Raw genomic sequence first — 22,625 nt, forward strand, 5'->3', positions numbered from 1 at the left:
CAGATATACCCCATCCTATACCCCTATACTCCCTCACATACCCCTAACTGGTTCTATCTGGTGAGGTACCAATATCACACCAGGTACAACCAGATATACCCCATCCTATACCCCTATACCCCCTCCCATACCTCTATCTGGTTTTACCTGGTGAGGTACCAATCCACACCAGATACAACCAAATATTCCCTTCCCATACCCCTATACCTCCTCACATACCCCTTTCTGGTTCTATCTGGTGAGATACCAATATCACACCACATACAACCAGATTTTCCCTTCCCAAACCCCTATACCCCCACATACCCCTATCTGGTTCTATCTGGTGAGATACAATTATCACACCAGTTACAATCAGATATCCCCCCTACCACACCCCTAAAATCCCCTCACATACCCCTATATACACACTTCACGAATACCCCTATCTGGTGAAATACTGAAAATACTACACCAGATACAACCACGGATATTCCCCTTTCCATACTCCTATACCCCCTAACATACCCCTATCTGGTTCTATCTGGGGGTGGGATACCAATATCACACCAGTTACAACCAGAGATCCCCCTACCACACCCCCTCAACCCCTCACATACCCCTATACACCCTCCCCATACCCCCCTATTTGGTGTAGAGGTACCACACCAGATACAAACCAGATATTCCTTTCCCCATAGTACTCACATACCCCTATCTGGTTCTATCTGGTGAGATATCTAATATCACACCGGATACAACCAGATATGCCCCCTACCACCCACCCCTAAACCCCCTTCCATACCCCTATCTGGTGAGGTATCAATACTACAAAACCAGATACAACCTGATATGCCCCCTACCATACCCCTATACCCCCTCACATACCCCTGATCTGGTCTATCTGGTGAGATACCAATATCACACACCACATACAACCAAATATTCCCTTCCCAAACCCCTATACCCCCTCACATACCCCTATCTGGTTCTATCTGGTGAGGTACCAATATCACACCAGGTACAACCAGATATACCCCCTCCCATACCCCTATACCCCCTCCCATACCCCTACCTGGTTCTATCTGGTGAAATACCAATACCAAACCAAGTCAGGCCGATATATCCCCGCATGTGCCCTTAAATTAAATATTGAAGTTACAACAGACAATAAAATAAAAATATTCTTGATACAATAATAATACGATATTTTCATCAGGAAAAATACACTAATTATTATTAAAAAGATATATTGATAAAGAGGTTTTATAATTTTTCATAAAACGTCTAATTAAGTTAATTTTTCAAATGTTGCTTCAACAATATACCACTCATTTAGGACTATATAAAAGCATGCCCACAGCATGACCGTGCCGTCTCCTCCTGCAAAATAGTCATGCCATACATTGTAATAACAAGTTCAAGTCCGTTTCAGACCCGTTAAATCTACAAAAAATACTATTCCGTTCAAAACTAGTTACACAGCTTATTACACATTAAACACATAAAAACGTCACGGACAACGACCATGTCACATACTATACATGTACGCTTTCCAACATCAGTTTGTCTATAATCACATCATAACGTCACAACATTATTGATGATGTTGACAAATGATGACGTGGCACTGATGAATAAGTATTGCGGTTAAAGTTCCCCGTGTCAGCCAATCAGAATGCGTAGAGTTTATACCACGTGTGGTATAAAATGTCACAAGAATAATGTGACAGGGTGCAGTGTATTTCTTGGTGCTTTGTCAGTATGCTCTATTGATAGGTTATTGGTATGACAATGTACTAAGTATTACAAGTGAACAGTATTAAAAGTATACTGACATAATTGCTACCTACTAAATCATGATACACCACTTGCACGTACACACACCCTTACACATGAAATGAAGTGGTTATCCTTAAATGACCTCAGCTGTTCATAGGGTGTTAAACATAGTTTGCAATCAAATAAGGAAATGTACATACTGGTTGCCAAATAAATAACCTTATTGTCTATACAATGTAACATAATCAGTAAAGAACACATGAAAGCAGAAATTGAATCTAAATGATGTGATATATTCAGTTTCTAACTTTAGTAGTATTGTGCCTTACACACAGGACATATAAAATCCTCATTTGGAGAGGATGCAATATTGACACACGGTAAATGTGATCAACGGCCAAGAACAGCACACTGCACCCACTCTGCAGAGGCAGGTGTTTGACATCCAAGCATGTCGCATTGCTTCCTGTGAGATGGATGCTTTGTTGATGTTGAAATTAAATTTATTCATGGCGAAATTTCTCATTGCAACAGCATATTGGTGTGAAGCCCTTGACAGGTCATTGCCACGAGCTAAACATGTTGCATTCTGAAAGAAATACATGAAAATAATAATAAAAATACATATAAATTATGACAAAATGATACGTAGACAGTGTTAAAGTATCATGGTACATTTAGTATCATTAAGACTTTCAATTTATGCTTTTATTGTTACTAGAATTTACTCCTGTAATAAACTGTGCCTTACATTATCATGGATTTCACATTTGATCGTAATCATTTTAAGGGCACACAACAGTACACTGCTTACCGTAGTATGCATAGTTTATTAGAGGAACAGGAGATGAAAGAATGAAGAAATAAGATTTGAGTGATTTTATGAAAGACAAATTACCAGAAGCACAAAAGCGCAATATGAATTCCCATCCTCCTGTCGACAAGACACCAACTTTCCGTCTGTCCATATCTTATTGCCAAGCTCCCCGGTTTTAGCACTTCTGATTTGCATGTATTGCCTGTTAAAAATCAAGTGACATTGCATATTTACATGGTATTTTGTGTATTATGTAATATATATGTGATGCACCACTTGCTGTGAATTCAAATTATAAAGGAGACATTTGTCTAACAGCCTAACATTTCACACTATTAATATAGCATTAGTTTTGCCTGTAGCCATGCTTACATCCATTTCTGAGCAAGGTTCGTGTTGTTGCCACCCATGGAATCAAGCACGGTGACTTCCCCTCGCTGGACATCTGCTGCCAACAACACCCAATGCATTCCACGAATTGATAGGCATGCAAATCCATTTCAGGAAGGAAAAGTTCACCTGGTGAAATAAAATTATTGTATGGAGTACCATCTTAATAGATTTTAGATCATTTCTGTTGTATCTTGTTAACATTTCTGAATATCTATGTCACAAATTACAAAGTTGATATAAGATAGTATCATCACTGTCTTACATTGAAAGAAAATAAAGTCTAATGGTATGTCTCCTCTGTTTAACTTTGTCAATATAATATTCTTTGTTCTATGTTTTTGAATTCCAGGTTGTTTCGGTTTTTTTTTCATTTTTTTTACGATACATCACTGTGAGGGACATGTAAGGAAAATGTAATAAATACAACCGAAAAAAGTAACACTATTACACAAATAATAAATTTGGTGGCAAAGTGAATAGCACACTCGCTCTTCAACACAACATGAAAACCTAGCTGGGAGTCGAGACGTCAAAAGGTTTTCTCATTTCTTTTTGTCATTTGTCTTGGTAATCCCATTTCCTTTTAATAGAAGTCTCCGCATATGCTGTAATCCAGGCTAATGAATTTCTAGTTTGATATACCTGGTAAATTGATTCGCATGATTTGCTTACGTTTTGCACGCAGACTGAGTGATTTTTCTAAAATCAGAATATGCCTGATGAGCATTATCTGCTGAACCACGGAAACAATTACCAAATTTGAAAAAAAACATATGGGCTATGCATTGCAAACTATTTCAAATACACTGCAAAAAGCAGGTAACTAGCTGAGCTGCTTTCTAACTATTTCAAATTATTTTTCACATGAAGTCATGTTCTGGAATTATTTCCAACATGTTATCAAATATATTTCTGCTATTAATAACTTAACATGTCTATGAATTAACATTTTCCAAATGAAACCAAACTAACATAAACTCTCGTGCTATTATTAATACATACTATATATGTAATTCAAATAATTACGTCGTGTATAACCCGCAGGCAATATGCCGGTGCGTGTTATTAGAAATTTATTTTACAAAGTCATAGAAAATGCCTAATTTTGCAACCCGTTGGCTAACCTCGGTGCGGGTAATATTCAGGAAATTATGGTATATGTTGTTATAATTTGTTTTGATGTATTGCTACCGATAGAATGACTTAAACCCTTGATGACTTACAGAAGCTTCTATAACAGTGTAACTTACTGTAACTTACAACAAAGTCATGATAGAAAATGCCTAATTTTGCACCCGTTGCTAACCTCGGTGCGGGTAATTACAGGAAAGCATGTTGTTATATTTGTTTTGATGTATTGCTACCGGACTTAAACCAATTCATACAGAAGCTTCTATACTAGTGTAACTATACTGTAACTTTGTCATGATAGAAAAGGCCTAATTTTGCAACCCGTTGGCTTACCACGAAGCGGGGTAATATTCAGGAAAATTATGGTATACATTATAATTTGTATTTGATGTAACTTAAACACCGAATAGTGTAACTTACTGTAACTTACAACAAAGTCATGATAGAAAATACCTAATTTTGCAACCCGTTGGCTAACCTCGGTGCGGGTAAATATACAGGAAATTATGGTATGTGTTAATATAATTTGTTTTGATGTATTGCTACCGATAGAATGACTCTTGATGACTTACAGATGCTTCTATAACTAGTGTAACTTATTGTAACTTACAAACAAAGTCATGATAGAAAATGCCTAATTTTGCAACCCGTTGGCTTACCACGAAGCGGGTAATATTCAGGGAAATTATGGTATACGTTATTATAATTTGTTTTGATGTAGTTGCTACCGATAGAATGACTCTTGATGACTTACAGAAGCTTCTATACTAGTGTAACTTACTGTAACTTACAACAAAGTCATGATAGAAAAGGCCTAATTTTGCAACCCGTTGGCTTACACGAAGGGGTAATATTCAGGAAATTATGGTATATGTTATTATAATTTGTTTTGATGTATTGCTACCGAATAGTGTAACTTTACTGTAACTTACAACAAGTCATGATAGAAAATGCCTAATTTTGCAACCCGTTGGCTAACCTCGGTGCGGGTAATATTCAGGAAATTATGGTATGTGTTAATATAATTTGTTTTGATGTATTGCTACCGATAGAATGACTCTTGATGACTTACAGAAGCTTCTATACTAGTGTAACTTATTGTAACTTACAACAAAGTCATGATAGAAAATGCCTAATTTTGCAACCCGTTGGCTAACCTCGGTGCGGGTAATATTCAGGAAATTATGGTATGTGTTATTATAATTTGTTTTGATGTATTGCTACCGATAGAATGACTCTTGATGACTTACAGAAGCTTCTATACTAGTGTAACTTACTGTAACTTACAACAAAGTCATGATAGAAAATGCCTAATTTTGCAACCCGTTGGCTTACCACGAAGCGGGTAATATTCAGGAAATTATGGTATATGTTATTATAATTTGTTTTGATGTATTGCTACCGATAGAATGAAGCTTCTATAAATAGTGTAACTTACCTGCGTTCAGCATCAACGAAAAAGTCCTCCACTAAGACTGTCATGAGACTAGTCACCGTTTTCACTGGGAGGGAACTCAAATAGGCATGCTTAAACACCTTGTTCTGGGATTCCACCCCATTGTTAGTGTTGACTACTAAAGTCATGGCACATTTTCTGAAGGCCCATACCCAGGTCTGTACAAGAAAAATATGCATGCTACTAGCTAGTAAAACAGATTGCATAGATTTCTTCACTTATACTCCAAAATTCTGTGATTATCATTATCAAATGTACTAATGGAAATGAAAGAGAATATGGTTATCATGTTTTCACTTACATCAAAATATTTTATCAAGATGGCAAGGTTTTTTTAAACAAAATATAATAGAATATCTTACATTTTTCATTTGCTATGTTGTTTTTTTACATCATCTTTATAAAACTACATGTACACGCTTACCTCATGCTTGTTGAGCCACGTATGTGCATGTATTGTTTCAGCTTGGGCTGAGTCTTCCATATCTCACTTTCCATGAGGCGGTCTAAATTTTGCTTATACTCATTAGGAGTGCAAGATTCTACAACAGCCTACAAATGATCATATAATCAGCCCAAACAATGAATTCATCTTGGAAAGTAATTACAATCATTGATTTTTGAATCATGCATAATTTATAAGGAGGCAATGTCTTCATATCTGAAACAGCAACTTGCATTCATTAGTTTAAGGTCTCATCCTGCTTGTTTACATCATTTTTCAGAGTATTCACTCATCTCAGCCATGCTTGTTTTCTGTGAAAGTCACATATGAACAATTTGGAGTCTGAAAAAAAGAACTCATATTTAACTATTGGCTTTGTGTGCAATATTGGTCAATGATGGTTAATTGGAGACCAGAAGCAAGGTGCAATCATATAAAATAAATGTTCTGATATGGATAATTCTTATAAATTTGTGTGTAGTTAAGGTTTGAAGTATTGAGGATAATAGGGTTTTTTTCAATTTAATTCTTACTTTATAGTGTTATGTCACTGATCTTATTTTTGAACATTCAAATAAATAAGCTTATTCCGTAAAAAGAAATGGGGAGGATACATTGTATTTATATTCAAATTGGGTCATACCTGGGAAAGAAATGTTGATGGCGTTTGCTTCAACCTCAGAGGCATCAACCTGAAGCTACATGTACATAGCACCAAGGAATACTACTTCCTTCCCATATCTATCCAGCAATCTTCTTTGCCAGGCAGTTCATCCTGTAGTTTTATAACTGCATCAGCTTCATAATCCTCTTCATCCTCATTAAGAGGCCTCTTAACAAAGAATGATAAGCGTAATGCCCATGAACCATCAGGATGATCATCTTTCCAATGATTCACCTTCCTCAACAAGATTTTCATGGTCGATGAAGCTATGGATGGTTTTCCGTCTCTGATGATAGATAAGTTTTCGGATATCTTCCTTGCTAGGAAAGAACCTTCGGTTGATTATCTGGGGTAATTCTCTACCAGGGAAAAGATCAGCCCTCACAAAGAGTTTAATATGACGTTGCATTTCCCTGGCATTGAAAATCCCCTCATCAACCAAGGCTCTGATCTTCCTATTTACCCTCTCATCGATTGAAGCTTTTACATCAGCAGCCTACAATGTAAACATTGAAGTTATAACTTAATCAATGATAAACATTTTACAACAAATTCTAAATCACTCAACAAGAACTGTTACACAACAGAATATGGGTATAGGAGGGGTCAGAAGTTGTATACCTAGTATGGGTATGGTAGGGGGCGTAGTATTCGTATCTCACCAGATAGACCAGATAGAGGTATGGGAGGGGTATAGGGGTATGGGAAGGGAATATCTGGTTGTATCTGGTGTGGTATTCGTTTCTCACCAGATAGAACCAGATAAGGATATTGGATGGGGTTTAAGGGTATGGGAGGTGGTATATCTGGTTGTATCTGGTGTGATATTGGTACCTTACCAGATAGAACCAGATAGGGGTATGTGAGGGGATATATGGGTATGGGAAGGATATATTTGGTTTTATCTGGGGTGGTATTGGTACCTCACCAGGTAGAACCAGATATAGGTATGGGAGGGGGTATAAGGGTTTGAGAGGGGGTATATCTGGTTGTACCTGGTGTGATATTGGTACGTCACCAGATAGAACCAGATAGGGGTATCTGTTGTGGTATTGGTACCTCATCAGATAAGGGTATGGGAGGGGGTATAGGGGTATTGGAGGGTGTTTAGGGGTGAAGTAAGAGGCATATATGGTTGTATCCGGTGTGATATTGGTATCTCCCCAGATAGAGCCAGATAGGGGTATGTGAGGGGGTATAGGGGTATGGAAAGGGAGGGTGTATAGGGGTATGGAAAGGGAATATATGGTTGTATCTGGTGTGGTATTCGTATCTCACCAGATAGGGGTACGTGAGGGTGTATAGGGGTATGGGAGGGGGTTTAGGGGCGTAGTATGGGGTATATCTGGTTGTATCTGGTGTGATATTGGTATCTCACCAGATAGAACCAGATAGGGGTTTGGTAAGGTGTATAGGGGTATGTGAGGGGGTATATCTGGTTGTATCTGGAGTGATTTTGGTATCTCACCAGATAGAACCAGATAGCGGTATGTGAAGGGGTATAGTGGCTGGGGAGGTGACTTATACAGTATGGTTGTATGTGGTGTGGTATTGGTCTAGGACAGGGGAATAATGTGTGTGTGTGTGAGTGTGTGTGTGTTACTTCGTTTTGTTATCTTATATTCATGAATATAGTACTGTAATAATGTGAAAATAAATATTGATGAATGGTATATAACTGAAAATTGCGTTGTTTGATTTTTTTTCTGTTTATTTTATTACAATATTTGAAAAAAAACTTCAAACGTAAAGAAACGTTAATTCTGAAATCATATTCATATTCGCCAACAAAAATTTGATTAAAATTAAGATCAGAAATAATACACATGCTTCTCATAACCTATAACAAATACAATTATCGTTTACTGTTTAAGTGTCTATTGAACAAATACAGATAAACGTACTGTAACTTAATGAGGTGGTTGGCTTTTCAGCACGTGTATTATTCACATATTATTATTTATGGGAAAAAAACCAAGGAAAAAACAAACATGCATGTTTTGTCGTGATGCAGTTATCAAATAAAATCATTCTGAACTGTTGAAGTGTAATATGTTGTACGTACACTATATATTTGTTTGATGTACAAATGTAAGAATAAAGAATCACTTCAGCTTAGACTTCTAGTACAGATAGTGTTGATTAATAATTTTAATCATATACAAAATCGAACGGCATAGATAATTTAAATATTCTGATTTAAATTCTGTTATACCTAAATCAGTTATATTTATACATGTACATGTATGCATTGTTCCAATACAAATCTTAAATATTGGGTCATATACGGTCATCAGTGTCTATCACTTTTATATTTGTTGATGATCACGATAAAATACATTTCCAATCTGTCTGTACCGTATATCACTAGAGATTGTGTTATTTTTAGAATATCGTATGCGCATGCGTTATCAGAATCTGGTAGGAACCGGTGAGGTTTGCTGCCTTCCGGTAGGAACCGGTGAGGTTTGCTGTCTTCCCTTAAATTTGGGTTGACTGAGCCCGTTTTCGTTTATTCGGAACAACCGGTTCGACCGTTGATTAAGTCATTATTTCAAGTATGAACCCTGACGGACCTGCAGTTTTTGATACAGGCCTGTGAGGGCTTTGCCAAGGCTCGTCGGAAAGCTGTATAAAATCACCAGGTCCGTCTAAGGTTCATGTAATGGCTTTAACCAGTGATATTTTGCAAGCCTAAAACGCATTACTGTGCTGCAATTGAACAGAACTAATTTCATTAATTGTTGGTATATATCCTGGCTAACTGTCAGTCTTACTGTTGATAAGTAATTTGTGAAGCTGCTTGTAAATTTCAGTAAAATAAGAGAAAAATGTATATTTCTGGAGAAGACATAGAACTCGTGTGAATTGCATTGATGGCACCAAATAAACATGCTATCGTGTTCAGCAGTGACTATGCCAGGTACTCCAACAGTTTGTTTGGCAAAATCGGACCAGCGAATAGCGCAGGAGCCTATTGTTGTAAATGCAAATGGCTGCTTTAAATGGCGGATCACAAATATAGCATATAAAAAGACATTTTAATTGATACAAGTGCTCTTATATACACTATAAGGTACTCTGAACATGACAAGAAGAATATTTACGAAAAAAATAGTTAAAATGTGGACTTTGAGGCTCTTTCCGGAAATTTGCATTTTTCGCCCCAAACAGTTTGTTTGAACTATTTTTTTCGTGAAGAGTCTTCTTGTTATGTTCAGAGTACCTTTTGGTGTCTATAAAAACATTTGTATCAATTGAGATGGCTTCTTATATGCGATATTTTCGATCCGCCATTTATAGCAGCCATTTGCATTTACTACACTAGGCTCCTGCGCTATTTGCTGGTCCGATTTTGCCAAACAAACTGTTGGAGTACCTGGCATATTCACAACTGAACACGATGGCATGATTATTTGGTTCCATCAATGCAATTCACACGAGTTCGATGTCTTCTCCAGAAATATACATTTTTCTCATATTTTACTGTATTTTACACGCAGCTCCACAAATTACATATCAACAGTAAGACTGACAGTTAGCCATGGTATATACCAACAATTAATGAAATTAGTTCTGTTCATTTGCAGCACAGTAATGAGTTTTAGGCTTGCAAAATATCACTGTTTAAAGCCATTACATGAACCTTAATTAATAAACGAACTAGGCTACTTAGGTCCAACTAGTCAAACCGCATAATCGAAAACGACCTGAGTTATTTATTTCCCAATATATCTTTTGCCATTTTGAATAAAGCATTGGGCCTATTAGCTATATTGATAGTCTTGTTTTAAAAAATTGCAAATGTCAATTTTAAAATGTCTATTTTAGGTAACGTTTCAATGAAGCCTAAAAATAGAATCCTTTCGGAATAAGATCTTCTTTCGGTATAACTTGGGGCTTTTCGTCAGTCTTAAACCAAAACGAAAGTAGATGATTAATATCCGGACTCATGTGGTTGAATGTGATATGTGAGGGGACTGCGTGTAAGTAATACACATTTCTTACATTTGTTTTATAATCATGTATAAGGAAGCCAGCAATTTTACCTTGGATTAGGTGATCGTTACATGAACTGTACTATATTTGATTACCTTTTATTTTATTTCCTGGTAACCACCCGTGTTCCATTTAGCGGAACGTTCCGGATGTGCCATCTTGGAACTGGTTCGTTAAATGGTACACTCAAGGTCCAGTACGCGGAATCCAACATGGCCGACAACAACCTGGTACAAGTAATAAATAAATGCTATTGGAAATGATATGCTTCATATTAAATAGCCCGAGATACTCTGGTTCTTACACCAGACTTGAACATTATGACAGATAGATGTCTGGTTTAGGGCCAGAGCGCAGTAGTACTCGAAAACCTGGAATAAGCCGACACCGTTTGGTATCGGGCCAGGTACTCTCCGATTCAGACTGACCACCGAGAAGCACCACTAACCTTAGTCTATACAACAAATGAATATCATATCTACCCAAATATCGCAATCCGTCGAGATTAAAGATGATTTGCATACTACGAGAAAATGACGACGACGACGAGGGAAATTTAAAGTTGCGGAAAAGAAACCACTGTGTTGACATAATAGAACGTGCATGCGTGATGAAATGGATGGCTATGAGTAGATAAATTATTCATTTGTTGAAAAGACCAAAGTAAGTGGCGATTCTCGGTGATAATATTTTGTAAGTTGTCTGAATCGGAGAGTACCTGGCCCGATACCAAACGGTGTCGGCTTATTCCAGGTTTTCGAGTACTACTGCGCTCTGGCCCTAAACCAGACATCTATCTGTCATAATGTCTAAGTCTGGTGTCAGGGCCAGAGTATCTCGGGCTACATATTAAATAGCCCGAGATACTCTGGCCCTGACGCCAGACTTAGACATTATGACAGATAAATGTCTGGTTTAGGGCCAGAGCGCAGTAGTATTCGAAAACCTGGAATAAGCCAACACCGTTTGGTATCGGGCCAGGTTCTCTCCGATTCAGACTGACCACCGAGAAGCACCACTAACCTTAGTCTATACAACAAACTATACAACAAACGAATATCATCTACCCAAATATAGCAATTCGTCGAGATAAAGATGATTTGCATACTATGAGAAAATGGCGACGACGACGAGGGAAATTTAAAGTTGCGGAAAAGAAACTACTGTGTTGACACAATAGAACGTGCATGTGTGATGAAATGGATGGCTATGAGTAGATAAATTATTAATTTGTTGAAAAGACCAAGGTAAGTGGCGATTCTCGCTGGGAATATTTTGTAAGTTGTCTGAATCGGAGAGTACCTGGCACGATACCAAACGGAGTCAGCTTATTCCAGGTTTTCGAGTACATTACTGCGCTCTGGCCATAAACCAGACATCTATCTGTCATAATGTCTAAGTCTGGTGTCAGGACCAGAGTATCTTAGGCTACATATTAAAATGTAAACAACAATAATTACACCCTAATCGGTAATTTTCGTCGTGTTTGCTGATAAAAATTCACTTTTCCCTGATGTAACATGTAAGTTCAGCCGTAATCTTTGCAAAACATATACAATTATCGTAGCAGGGTTTAGTAAACAGGATCCAGCAGTGCGGAGAACTCGTAAAATATGTTTACAACATATATATACATGCATAGTTTTGTTTGAATAGGACAAAACTGGACGTCTTTCACCAGCGGCCATGTTGGTTCCAACTTGGAACCCTCTAACAAAAAGTGCCAGACGAACCGGTTTGTTCCAGCAGAACGTAGCGTACCATTTAGTGGAACGCCAGGAACGTTCCGGAAAAACCGGAACGTTCCGCTAAATGGAACACGCTTCACATGTCCAGTTTATCTGATAGTTTTTTTCAACCTGGCGAGTAAGATATCTTATGAAGTTATAAAACTTGATTATGTAACGCACCTCCGGGGTTCTTCTCGGCTAAGTTGGCAACAGATATATGACGATAACTCTGACAGCAGTTTCCAAGTATTTATTAATGCAGAATATGTATTTACCTAGTTTCCCAATGCCGGCAATTCCATCACTCCAACCTCGACGAGGTCCTTGTATACGACATGATTAATTTTTACGTATGTGGACTGTGGTCTGGCTCTTCTCTGGACAGGTAATAAGAGAGCATGTAAACTATCAGCCTGGTCCTTATATAATAAATGATAACCTAAATATTTCGGACGTTAATAATGCAATGAGTGTGAAAGGTGTTTGATACACACGATTACACACAATAAGAATTTAATATCGGTGTAATTTATGCACTCAAAACCTGAAATAAGTACAGCGTTTATATACTTGTAAACAAATGTCAAATACTTTATATTATAATTAATATATATATAATGGAGAAACTATTTAATTTGATATGTTAATTAAAATTTATGGCTGTGATACTGTTGAGATAGCTTAATTAGTATAGTTTTGCCTATAAAGAGCAGAGGGTTTGCATGGTTCTATGGTACAACTATAGCCATTACTTGTCCATGTCATGAAGTTATTATTTCTTTGGAAGTATTACTTAATTAACAGACCAAACATTTGTGTGATAAATAGATAAACAGTGAAACTTTCAATAGTTATCATTATAGTTACTCTGGCTCAATAATGTAATTGTCTGTGTTGTCTGAGGCCTCATTGAAAAGTTTTGATTTGGTGACAGGAGTTATCTCCCCTCAGATAATTAGGTAGTCTAAAGTATTGTGCTTATCTGGCATTGTCAATACATCACACTTCTCTCATTGGCAACAATCTACAATTTTTTCTTCTTTTCTAAGATACCGAGACCAAAAGTGAAAACGTGTGATGATCATTGATTGAAAATTATGTTAGAATTCAAACTAATTGTCAATTTGGGCTGTATAAGTTCAATCTAGACATCTTTTTTTTTCTGTTATCTTAGACCTCATTGATAGATATCGTATATAATTGAATTATGTCAAGTAAATGGTCAGTGAAATTATCTATTAATATCATCAGCACTGTCTGTAAACTGTAGGTATTTCTTTCAGAGATTCATAAACTACCATGGAGACCAATAGTAATGGCTGTCAACTAAAAAAAGATGATCCAAAAATAAAGCGCCTCAAAACCTCAGCAACTGAACTAGAAGAATTTGACGCAGTATTCACAGATTTAGTAGAAGGTCTAGTTAATCAAGGGAGGCAGCATAAGGAAATAGCAGCAGCTGTGGATTGGTTCAAAGAAGTATGTAAGATTTCCTAAATTACTTTATTATTTATTCATGATCAGGCGAAAGAATATAAATATATCATACTTTGTATATGTTTTTACAACTAAAAATACAACCCCTCTCCCCCTCCAAGTGGTTGAACTGACCCTAAAGAGCCGGAGGGGCTGAGCCAAAAAGGGTAATTTTGACTACTTATATATTCTTATATAGTACTTTATCTTTGTCTTGTAGCATCCTTATTTATGAGACAGAGGTTTAAAATTGTTGGCCTAAATTGTGACTCGGGGTCTGCATGAGGGTCAGCACAAAATCTGACCATTTTGACTATTTTTATGTAAACAAATTTTAGCATTTGATATCACTTTTTAAAAAAGTTTTTTAACTAGTAGTTAGCATCCCTATGTTGAGGGAATTCAAGAATTTTGCAAATGGAAACTCAGAAATTTAGTGATATCTACTGAATTAATCATATGAGTTATACAGACCCTCTGAATCTCTTATTGGTGTATAACTCTGTAATAACACTTAAACTAAAATATTACAAGATTACTAATTAATTTAACAAATGTAATACATTGTATCATCTATATCTATTTCACAGGTTATTAATGTTAATTCAGTTTTACAATAATATTGATATTGTCATAAAACATGATTTACAATATATTGACAATTGGAATGACAAGAAAACAAATAAGATGCAATGTTTATATTATTTTTGTCTTGATAAACTTGTTAGGTAAGTCAGTACAATGTACCGTTTGGGAAGAAGACTCGAGGACTATCAGTGGTAATGACGTATAAGAGAATAAATCCCGAGGCTACAGAGGCTGAAGTTCGACAGGCCAGGATACTTGGCTGGTGTATAGAATGGGTATGTACCTCCATCCACAGGAACTTGGCTCGTTTTTAGCCCACCATCATCAGATGGTGGGCTGTTCAAATCGCCTATTGTCCCTGGTTCATCCCTCTTTCTTTCTGTCCATCCATCTGTTAACAATTCTTGTTGTTGCTATTTCTCAGAAAGTGCAGAAGGGATCTTTCTCAAATTTCATATTTAGGTTCCCCTAAGGCGGTAGTTATGCATATTGCATTTTGAGACCAATCGGTTAACAAGATGGCCACCAGACAGCCATCTTGGATTTTGATAGTTAAAGTTTGTCATCGCTATTTCTCAGAGAGTACTAATGGATCATTCTCAAATTTCATTTGTAGGATCCTCTAGGGCCCTTGTTGTGCATATTACATTTTGAGACCAATTGGCCAACAAGATGGTCACCAGACAGCCATCTTGGATTTTGAAAGTTAAAGTTAATTTTGCTCATTCTCAAATTACATCTGTAGGTTTTCTTAGAGACATGTTTGTGCATATTGCATTTTGGGACCAATTGGCCAACAATTTATTAAAATTGCTGCTAGGGGGTCATCTTGGATTTTGGTAGTAAAAAAGTTTTTTCTCAGAAAGTAATGAAGGGATCATTCTCAAATTACATATGTAGGTTCCCGTTGGGCCTGAGCTGTGCATACAGCCTTTTAGGACCAATCGGTTATCAAAATAGCTGTCCAATTGTCATCTTGTATTTTGATAGTTGAAGTTTGTTACCACTATTTCTCAGAAAGGACTGCAAAGATCATTCTCAAATTCCATATGTAGATTCCCCTTGGGTCTAGTTGTGCATAGTGCATTTTGGGACTGATCAGTCAAAAAGATGGCTGACAGACCACCATCTTGGATTTTGATAGCTGAAGTTTGAAAAGTAGAGAAAAGATCCATCTGAAAATTGTCAGACATAGATCAATCTTTGGTTGGTGCCATGATCGCTCTGGGATCTCTTGTTTCGAAAATGACATGTTCTAGTACAGGTACCTGTGCTTCATTTTAACACAACTTGAACATCATGCTTCTCTCTCTCATTGATAACATTTTCTTTTTTTTTTTAAAGACCAAAAAAGCACATGGTCTTATGATAAATGCATGTCATTAGCCATTAAAAAACTCACTTTCAAGCTACATAAGATGATGTAGATCGAAACCTGTCTACAAAAAACAATTTGGAGGTATTTTAGAATTTTCAGATGACTTGCATAATAAGTACTGGGTAAGTCATCTGAGTTTTGTATATTGTTAATTTTGAGGCTTATGAAGGATAGCTAGATATATAATTATTTGTGATATACAACTGACCATACGGCGGTATTTTTTTCTCTAAAAACGTCGGCTTCCTTTCACTAGTATAAAGTATATAAATACGGTATAAAGCTACTTGGTAATACAACTTGTTCTGTATTTTAGCTGCAGGCATTTTTCCTTGTTGCTGATGATGTAATGGATAAGTCGATTACACGCAGAGGCAAGCCATGCTGGTACAAAAAGGTAAAGTTGTGGTAATGGAATCACTAAGAAAACATCATTCTGAATGAAAACATAACTGGGACATATCATAGCAGGTAATGTTGCCAAATGAGTAGTTTGAAATGATTTCAATTTTTAACTAAAACAAAATGTATGTCATTACATAATACCTGTCTATGATATCAGAAAGGTAAGGGACATATAAGTGACAGGTGTTGTTAACTTGTTAACACTATACATTTGTAAATGTTGTATGACCCCAAAATTCACGAGGGAGACATAACAAATCCATCTGTTTCATCCCAAGTTTAGTGATCTATATACCAATATTTAAAAAAAAATCTCATGGAATTAAAGGTTAGAAGCTTCTTTGGTTTAAACTTTGTTTTGTAATTTCTGATAATGATGATTTCAGGATGGTGTTGGACTGATTGCCATCAATGATGCATTTTACCTGGAGAACTGTGTTTATGTCATCTTGAAGAAACACTTCAAACAAGAGGACTACTACACCGATGTATTGGACTTATTTCATGAGGTAATTGTCATGTGATTGAATTCAATTTGGTCACATATTGAACAAAAAAAGCACTACTGCAAGAGAAGTTCTACCAAGTTGGCTTAAACTAAGAAATGTTTATTAAGAGCATTAATCTTGGTCATATATGAAAAAATACACTATTAAAAGAGAAGTTCTACCAACCTGTATTAAATTACCAAGAATTTTTATATTTAATAAAGAACATAGCTGCATGTGCCAAGATTTCTTAGAAACTTTACCTTCAGTATTGATTAAAGACCAAAGAATTTTAAATTAGAACCTTTTGAAATGATGTACCTATTAAGGTTAGGGTTAAATGCCCACTACCTTTCAAAAAAAAAAAAAAAAAAAATTAAGTATACAAATATATAAAATGAGGTTAAAGCAACGATGAAATGGACGATTCCCTTCGTGATCTCTTTTAACAGCAAGCTGAGTGGTATTCATTTCACTCTTATGCCGTCTGGCGCAGTGGTAGTCAGAAGGGTGATGTAAATGTACTAATGATAAATGATCGATGCTATCAGTACATTGCTTCTACACTGAGGTCTGAGTTCCTGGTTTATTTTTTTCAGACCACAATGCAGACTGTTACAGGCCAATGTATGGACCTAGTTACCTCCCCTGAGACTTCTATCAACTTTGATGAATTTACCCAAGAAAGACACACAGCCATTGTTAAATGGAAGACAGCATTTTACTCATTCTATCTCCCTGTGGCCCTGGCCATGTATATGGTAAATATTTTAAGTTATTTTATCCATGTCATCGATTGCAGATCTCCAGACATGGATTTTTTTAACAAAGAAAATAGGGAAGATTACTGGATTTGACCCTGACTTGATAAAAAGGGGAGGGGGTTTATTGTCGATAGGATAGGGTATGCATAATTTGGCTCTAGTACCACTATAAAAGAGTGTTCTAACATTATATTTGGTTGGATAAGCAAACACTCTAATATTAAATTTGATTGGTTAATCATGACACTAGCATTATATTTGATCTCTTTAACATTATATTTGCTTGGATAAGAAAATACTCTAACATTAGATTTGATTGGATAAGAAAATACTATAACATTATATTTGATTGGATAAGAAAATACTCTAACATTATATTTGATTGGATAAGAAAATACTCTAACATTATATTTGATTGGATAAGAAAACAGAGTTATAGTTTAATGGCCTTTATTCTCCTAATTTTAGTAAGTTTCATTTACTTTTTATATTTATTTTAGATTTATCATCCCACATTAAAACCTATATAATTGTTAGTTAATACAAAATATAATTGGCTGGCTTTAGAATACATCTTAAAGATTCTTTTATGATGATGAAATTACTGCATAAATCATGTCTTCAATTTATTGTCAACCAGTCAGGAATCAAAGACTCTGCCACACATGAAGCTGCCAAGGCTATTTTGTTGAAAATGGGAATATTTTTCCAAATTCAGGTAAGATTGCTCTTTCTCCATTGAGTGACACAAGGCAAAACCAAAACTACCCACTGTTAAATTCTGATACTAAAATTTTAATACTCTTTTGTTTGGATTGAGCTTGTTTATCTGCTACAGTTGTGGTTGGATATTGATTGTTACATCATTGTTCATGTCTGTTTTGGAGCATCATGTAATATTTTTAATCTGACAGTAAAAAGCTGTAATTTTCGCTCACAAACTGATGGCATCCTTCAATGTCTAATCGTGTTTCTTGAAGGAGATTGTGACAAATCATGTATATAATTAATGTTATACCTTCCTTACAGGATGATTATCTAGACTGTTATGGTGACCCAGAAGTCATCGGTAAGATTGGGACCGACATTCAGGACAACAAGTGTAGCTGGTTAATCGTACAGTCTCTCTCTAGGGTCACACCACAGCAACGGCAAATCTTACAGGTAAGACAAAAAGATCTTACAGGTAATGTAACAGAGCACATCATATGATATATATATAATCACTGCCTCTGCCAGGATTTGAAACTCAGGACCTCTGGGTTACTAGTCTGGTGCTCAACTAGTCTGATGCTCAACTGACCGAGCGGTATACTGTGGCTTGTATTCACTGACAGTATTTTAAAATATTGCATGAAAGACGCAAAGATCTTATTGGTAAGATAGAAAGATCTTACAGGTAGGATACATAGTATATCTCAAATATGAAAATCAGTTATCATAGATTTTACTTGTAGGTAATATACTGAAATAGTACATGTAAGTTATCATAGATCTTACAGGTAAGATAGAGGTTTTACAAGTAAGATACAGAGGGTTTTTCAAGTAAGATACAGAGATCTTATAGGTAAGAATCAGTTATCATAGATCTTACAAGTAAGATACAGAGATCTTATTGGTAAGAATCTGGGCCCGGCACCATAAAACTATTCCCTGACAGATTTTTTACTCAAGTATATGATTTTCCATAGGCTAGAGTAAAAAAAATGTCTAAGAAAGTTTTATGGTGCCGGGGCCAGTTATCATAGATCTTACAAGTAAGATGCAGATATTTATAGGTAAGATATCTCACAGGTCAGGCGATTACAGGTAAGATCATATACAATCAGTTATCAATGATCTTACAAATTAAATGAAAGGTGTGACTGATTTTATCTTAAAAATGTTAAGCATAGAAAAACATTAAACATTCAGAATCAACCTATTTACAGGAAAACTTTATTCAAACAGCATATCTTATACGTTAGGTAAAAGTTCAAGATCAAGTCTTATTATACTGGTAGTATTAGAGACTGTCTAAATCATCTGTTTATTATTTTACCAGGAAAACTATGGTCAGGATGAAGAAGACAAAGTGTTAAACGTGAAAGCTGTGTTCAAGGAGTTGGACTTGGAGCAGGTGTATCGTGACTATGAGGAAGAGAGTTACAGGGACCTAATGAAAGACATTGAAGCATTCCAAGGCAAGCTTCCGAAGGAGGTGTTCACAGACTTTGCTAGAAAAATCTACAAACGGAATAAATGATCTCTCAAGAACTAGATATAATAGCTTCTATTCTATCTCAGTAAGATACAGACATTTTACTTCTAGAAAGATCACAGCTGGAACTTTGATACAATATAACGTATGGAGACATAGAGCCACGATCGACATGTACATGATATTTGTGTCTTAATTTATTTCTTCTCTGATACACGTTATTATGTTGATTTGAGCTTTGTTACACAGGTCCCTTCCTGGATAATTAAGTGGAAAATACTCACTTACACCTTTATGTTCCACCAGAAACATTAATTTATATAATTTACCAGTATTACCAGTAAATATACAATGTCACATGTTTCTGATTCTACTTATAAAAGGTATTAGTACATCTGAAATTAAACTGGTTGATAATAGGAGAACTTTATAAAGCTTTTTAGTATGAAGCAGTATTTGTTTGTAATAATGATTGAATCATGTGATAATTAACTTCATCATGAATGTGCAGTGCAGTGTAACTAACACATGTACATGTATAATGTAAACCGAATGTCACGGGAACCAGCCTATTTGACCAGTATAGGCAGGTTTCTAGATTATACAGGTTTAATTCAAAAGTTATAATTACTGTACTGTGTGTGAAATTAAGATTATTGCTAAAAGTATTAATAGTTTGTGATCATTAAAGGGCCACTACCTTTCCGAAACGGCTTTTAATTTTTAAAATAGGAATGTAAAACGTGATCAATAATTTTGTAGAGTCGCAGAAGTTATTAACTATACGTTTATTAGCAAACTTATCATCGCCTTCAGAACTAATTAATTAGAATAAATAAAATGTTAATTTTCATAACGCGGGTCGTTTTATGTTTCCCGCCGTCGTCCTAAATGCCGCGCGGTAGTTGACTATCACTGCGCCAGACGACAAAACAGCGAAATGAATCTTTACTGTTATCGTACATTAGACAGGAAATCTTGCATATTTTTGGTGTTGTAACCTCATCTTAAGCCATCGATATATATTTTCTTTTGTTATTAATGTTTTTAAGAAACCTTTAAATTTTGCTCCGGAAAGGTAGTGGGCCTTTAAATGTAAATATTTCAATCTGATGAAAGTGCAACTAATAGTCGATCCTCTACCTAACAACGGTAGGTAAAAAATCGGACTAAATACCCTTTGCTAGCGAAGTTGATGAAAGTGCAAATGAAAGTAATTGTCAAATTGTCTCTTATAATCACTTGTTTTTATGTTGATATAATGTATGAATACTAATATCAAAACACCAAAAAAGGATCATATTGTAAGTATACTTATGGTCTTGGTCAATCTAACATCATCACTGACTTTACTTTTAAAGATGAATGTTTTGTGAAACAAATTTTTGATAACATTTTTATGGCCTTTCAGTAGACTAAAAGTCTATCTGAATATCATCTTACTAGTAAATACATGAACATTGTTATATGGTTTAAACATTGGTGTTTATACATTATAATAGATCATGTATTCGCCGATTATGTTCAAGGTTTAATAAAGGAACACTATTCAATTTCATAATGGTGTGTACAAGACATTTGAGAATGTGATCACTCCCCTTGTATTAACTGCTGTAAGTTATTCTGATAATTTTATATTCTTTATGAAGTACCATGATCGATATTTGTCTTACATGTTCTATCCTTGTCTCGTAATCTTATAACCCTTTGTTCCATGATGTCACACACATCAAAGTAAATTATACTGGTAATAACACAATGGACCAATCTCATATTGCCTTGGCAGAAACTAGATCCATACCTACATACCAAAGATTGTACAATGTACTTTTATATTTAATTGTTAATTTTGCCCCAACTATATCTGGTCTCATTTTGGATTTTATGCAGCCTACTTTCCAACAGCCTTAACATATTATGCCTCTTGATTTCAAATCGGCTTTCTTTGAAACATGCATCCTCGACATCAATGAAGTGTTTTTTTGTTTTTGATTTTTTTGTTTTGTATTTCATCCCACTTTTTATACTCAATATTAGTAATTTACAATGATAAGATTATTTGTTTTGTCAAATTGTATTGTGTTGTTCTTTTCTGTTTACAGAATGCATGTATCCACAGCTAAAGATATTTTGTTTACTTTAACTTGAAATCAACTTATTTTGAAATGTTTGTTTCTTTAAAGTAAACACAATACTGACTCAACGTTTTCTCAGTAGATAATCATTGCATTTATTAGATCAGGATCTGTTAATAGTTACAGTATACAGAATATAATGTTGTTTGTTTTATGGGTAATATTGTTAATCTTTCCAAGTGTATGATTGCCTAACATGAAATGTTTTTTTAAGAAAAAGTGTTTTAAACATGAAATGTTTTTCGGGGAAAAAGTGTTTGTAATGTATGAAATGAGGAATTCAGAAAGGTTTTTAATAAGGAGTTTTTGTGTGACAGAACTGCATGGATATTTATGTTATAGCTTGCGATATTTATGAATAAAACATGATGGATTTGTCGCCAATTTATTTTATCCTTTTGTCCACCATCTCATAATAATGATGATTGATGATGTCTACAAAGACAATGATGATGTTGCTGCTGATGATGATAATGATCTTTCTTCATCTATTATCTCAACACAATTTCTCAATTTACCTCTACATTTCATTGGTAAAACTAAACAGTAATTGTAATGAGATATGCTGACTCATCAAATGTAAACGTCAAAGATGGAAATGTTTAATATTCTAATTCACAGAATGATAATTCTTCGCCACTAAAATTGTTAATGTATGGATTTCCAAGGTTATAAAAAAGGCTTCATGAGAAAATCTGCTAAGTAAATGGCAAGTGTCAATGTTCACCTAGTAAGTACCATTCTGTAAGCTCCCTTGCGGGTAGGTATCGATTGTTACGTCATTATTTTGTGAGC

The 22,625-nt window shown here is 35.4% G+C and overlaps 2 protein-coding genes across 4 annotated transcripts; one reads left to right on the plus strand and one right to left on the minus strand.

Annotated features, from left to right (window-relative positions):
• Positions 1-1,846: 1,846 nt before the first annotated feature.
• Positions 1,847-6,347, minus strand: LOC138328996 (uncharacterized). Its single transcript, XM_069275695.1, has 5 exons — positions 5,983-6,347; positions 5,541-5,716; positions 2,951-3,097; positions 2,660-2,780; positions 1,847-2,145 (listed from the first exon to the last, which is right to left on the minus strand). The coding sequence occupies exons 3-5, from the start codon at positions 3,046-3,048 to the stop codon at positions 2,071-2,073; spliced, it is 294 nt and encodes a 97-aa protein (XP_069131796.1). The 5' UTR covers positions 3,049-3,097; positions 5,541-5,716; positions 5,983-6,347; the 3' UTR covers positions 1,847-2,070.
• Positions 6,348-10,498: 4,151 nt separating this feature from the next.
• On the plus strand, positions 10,499-22,208 carry LOC138329401 (farnesyl pyrophosphate synthase-like). Of its 3 annotated transcripts, none has more exons than XM_069276363.1 (10): positions 10,517-10,653; positions 12,676-12,781; positions 13,680-13,875; positions 14,601-14,735; positions 16,155-16,235; positions 16,630-16,752; positions 17,331-17,492; positions 18,136-18,213; positions 18,525-18,659; positions 19,540-22,208. In XM_069276363.1, exons 3-10 carry the CDS (start codon positions 13,696-13,698, stop codon positions 19,738-19,740), a joined length of 1,095 nt encoding a protein of 364 aa, XP_069132464.1. In that variant the 5' UTR covers positions 10,517-10,653; positions 12,676-12,781; positions 13,680-13,695; the 3' UTR covers positions 19,741-22,208. The 3 variants fall into 3 exon arrangements, with proteins under 3 accessions (XP_069132463.1, XP_069132464.1, XP_069132465.1); XM_069276364.1 differs by lacking the exon at positions 10,517-10,653 and adding an exon at positions 12,251-12,449 and having other exon boundaries at positions 12,636-12,781; XM_069276362.1 differs by lacking the exon at positions 12,676-12,781 and having other exon boundaries at positions 10,499-10,653.
• Positions 22,209-22,625: the final 417 nt, after the last annotated feature.

Source organism: Argopecten irradians, chromosome 8 (assembly GCF_041381155.1).
Source record: "Argopecten irradians isolate NY chromosome 8, Ai_NY, whole genome shotgun sequence".
NCBI lineage: Eukaryota > Metazoa > Mollusca > Bivalvia > Pectinida > Pectinidae > Argopecten > Argopecten irradians.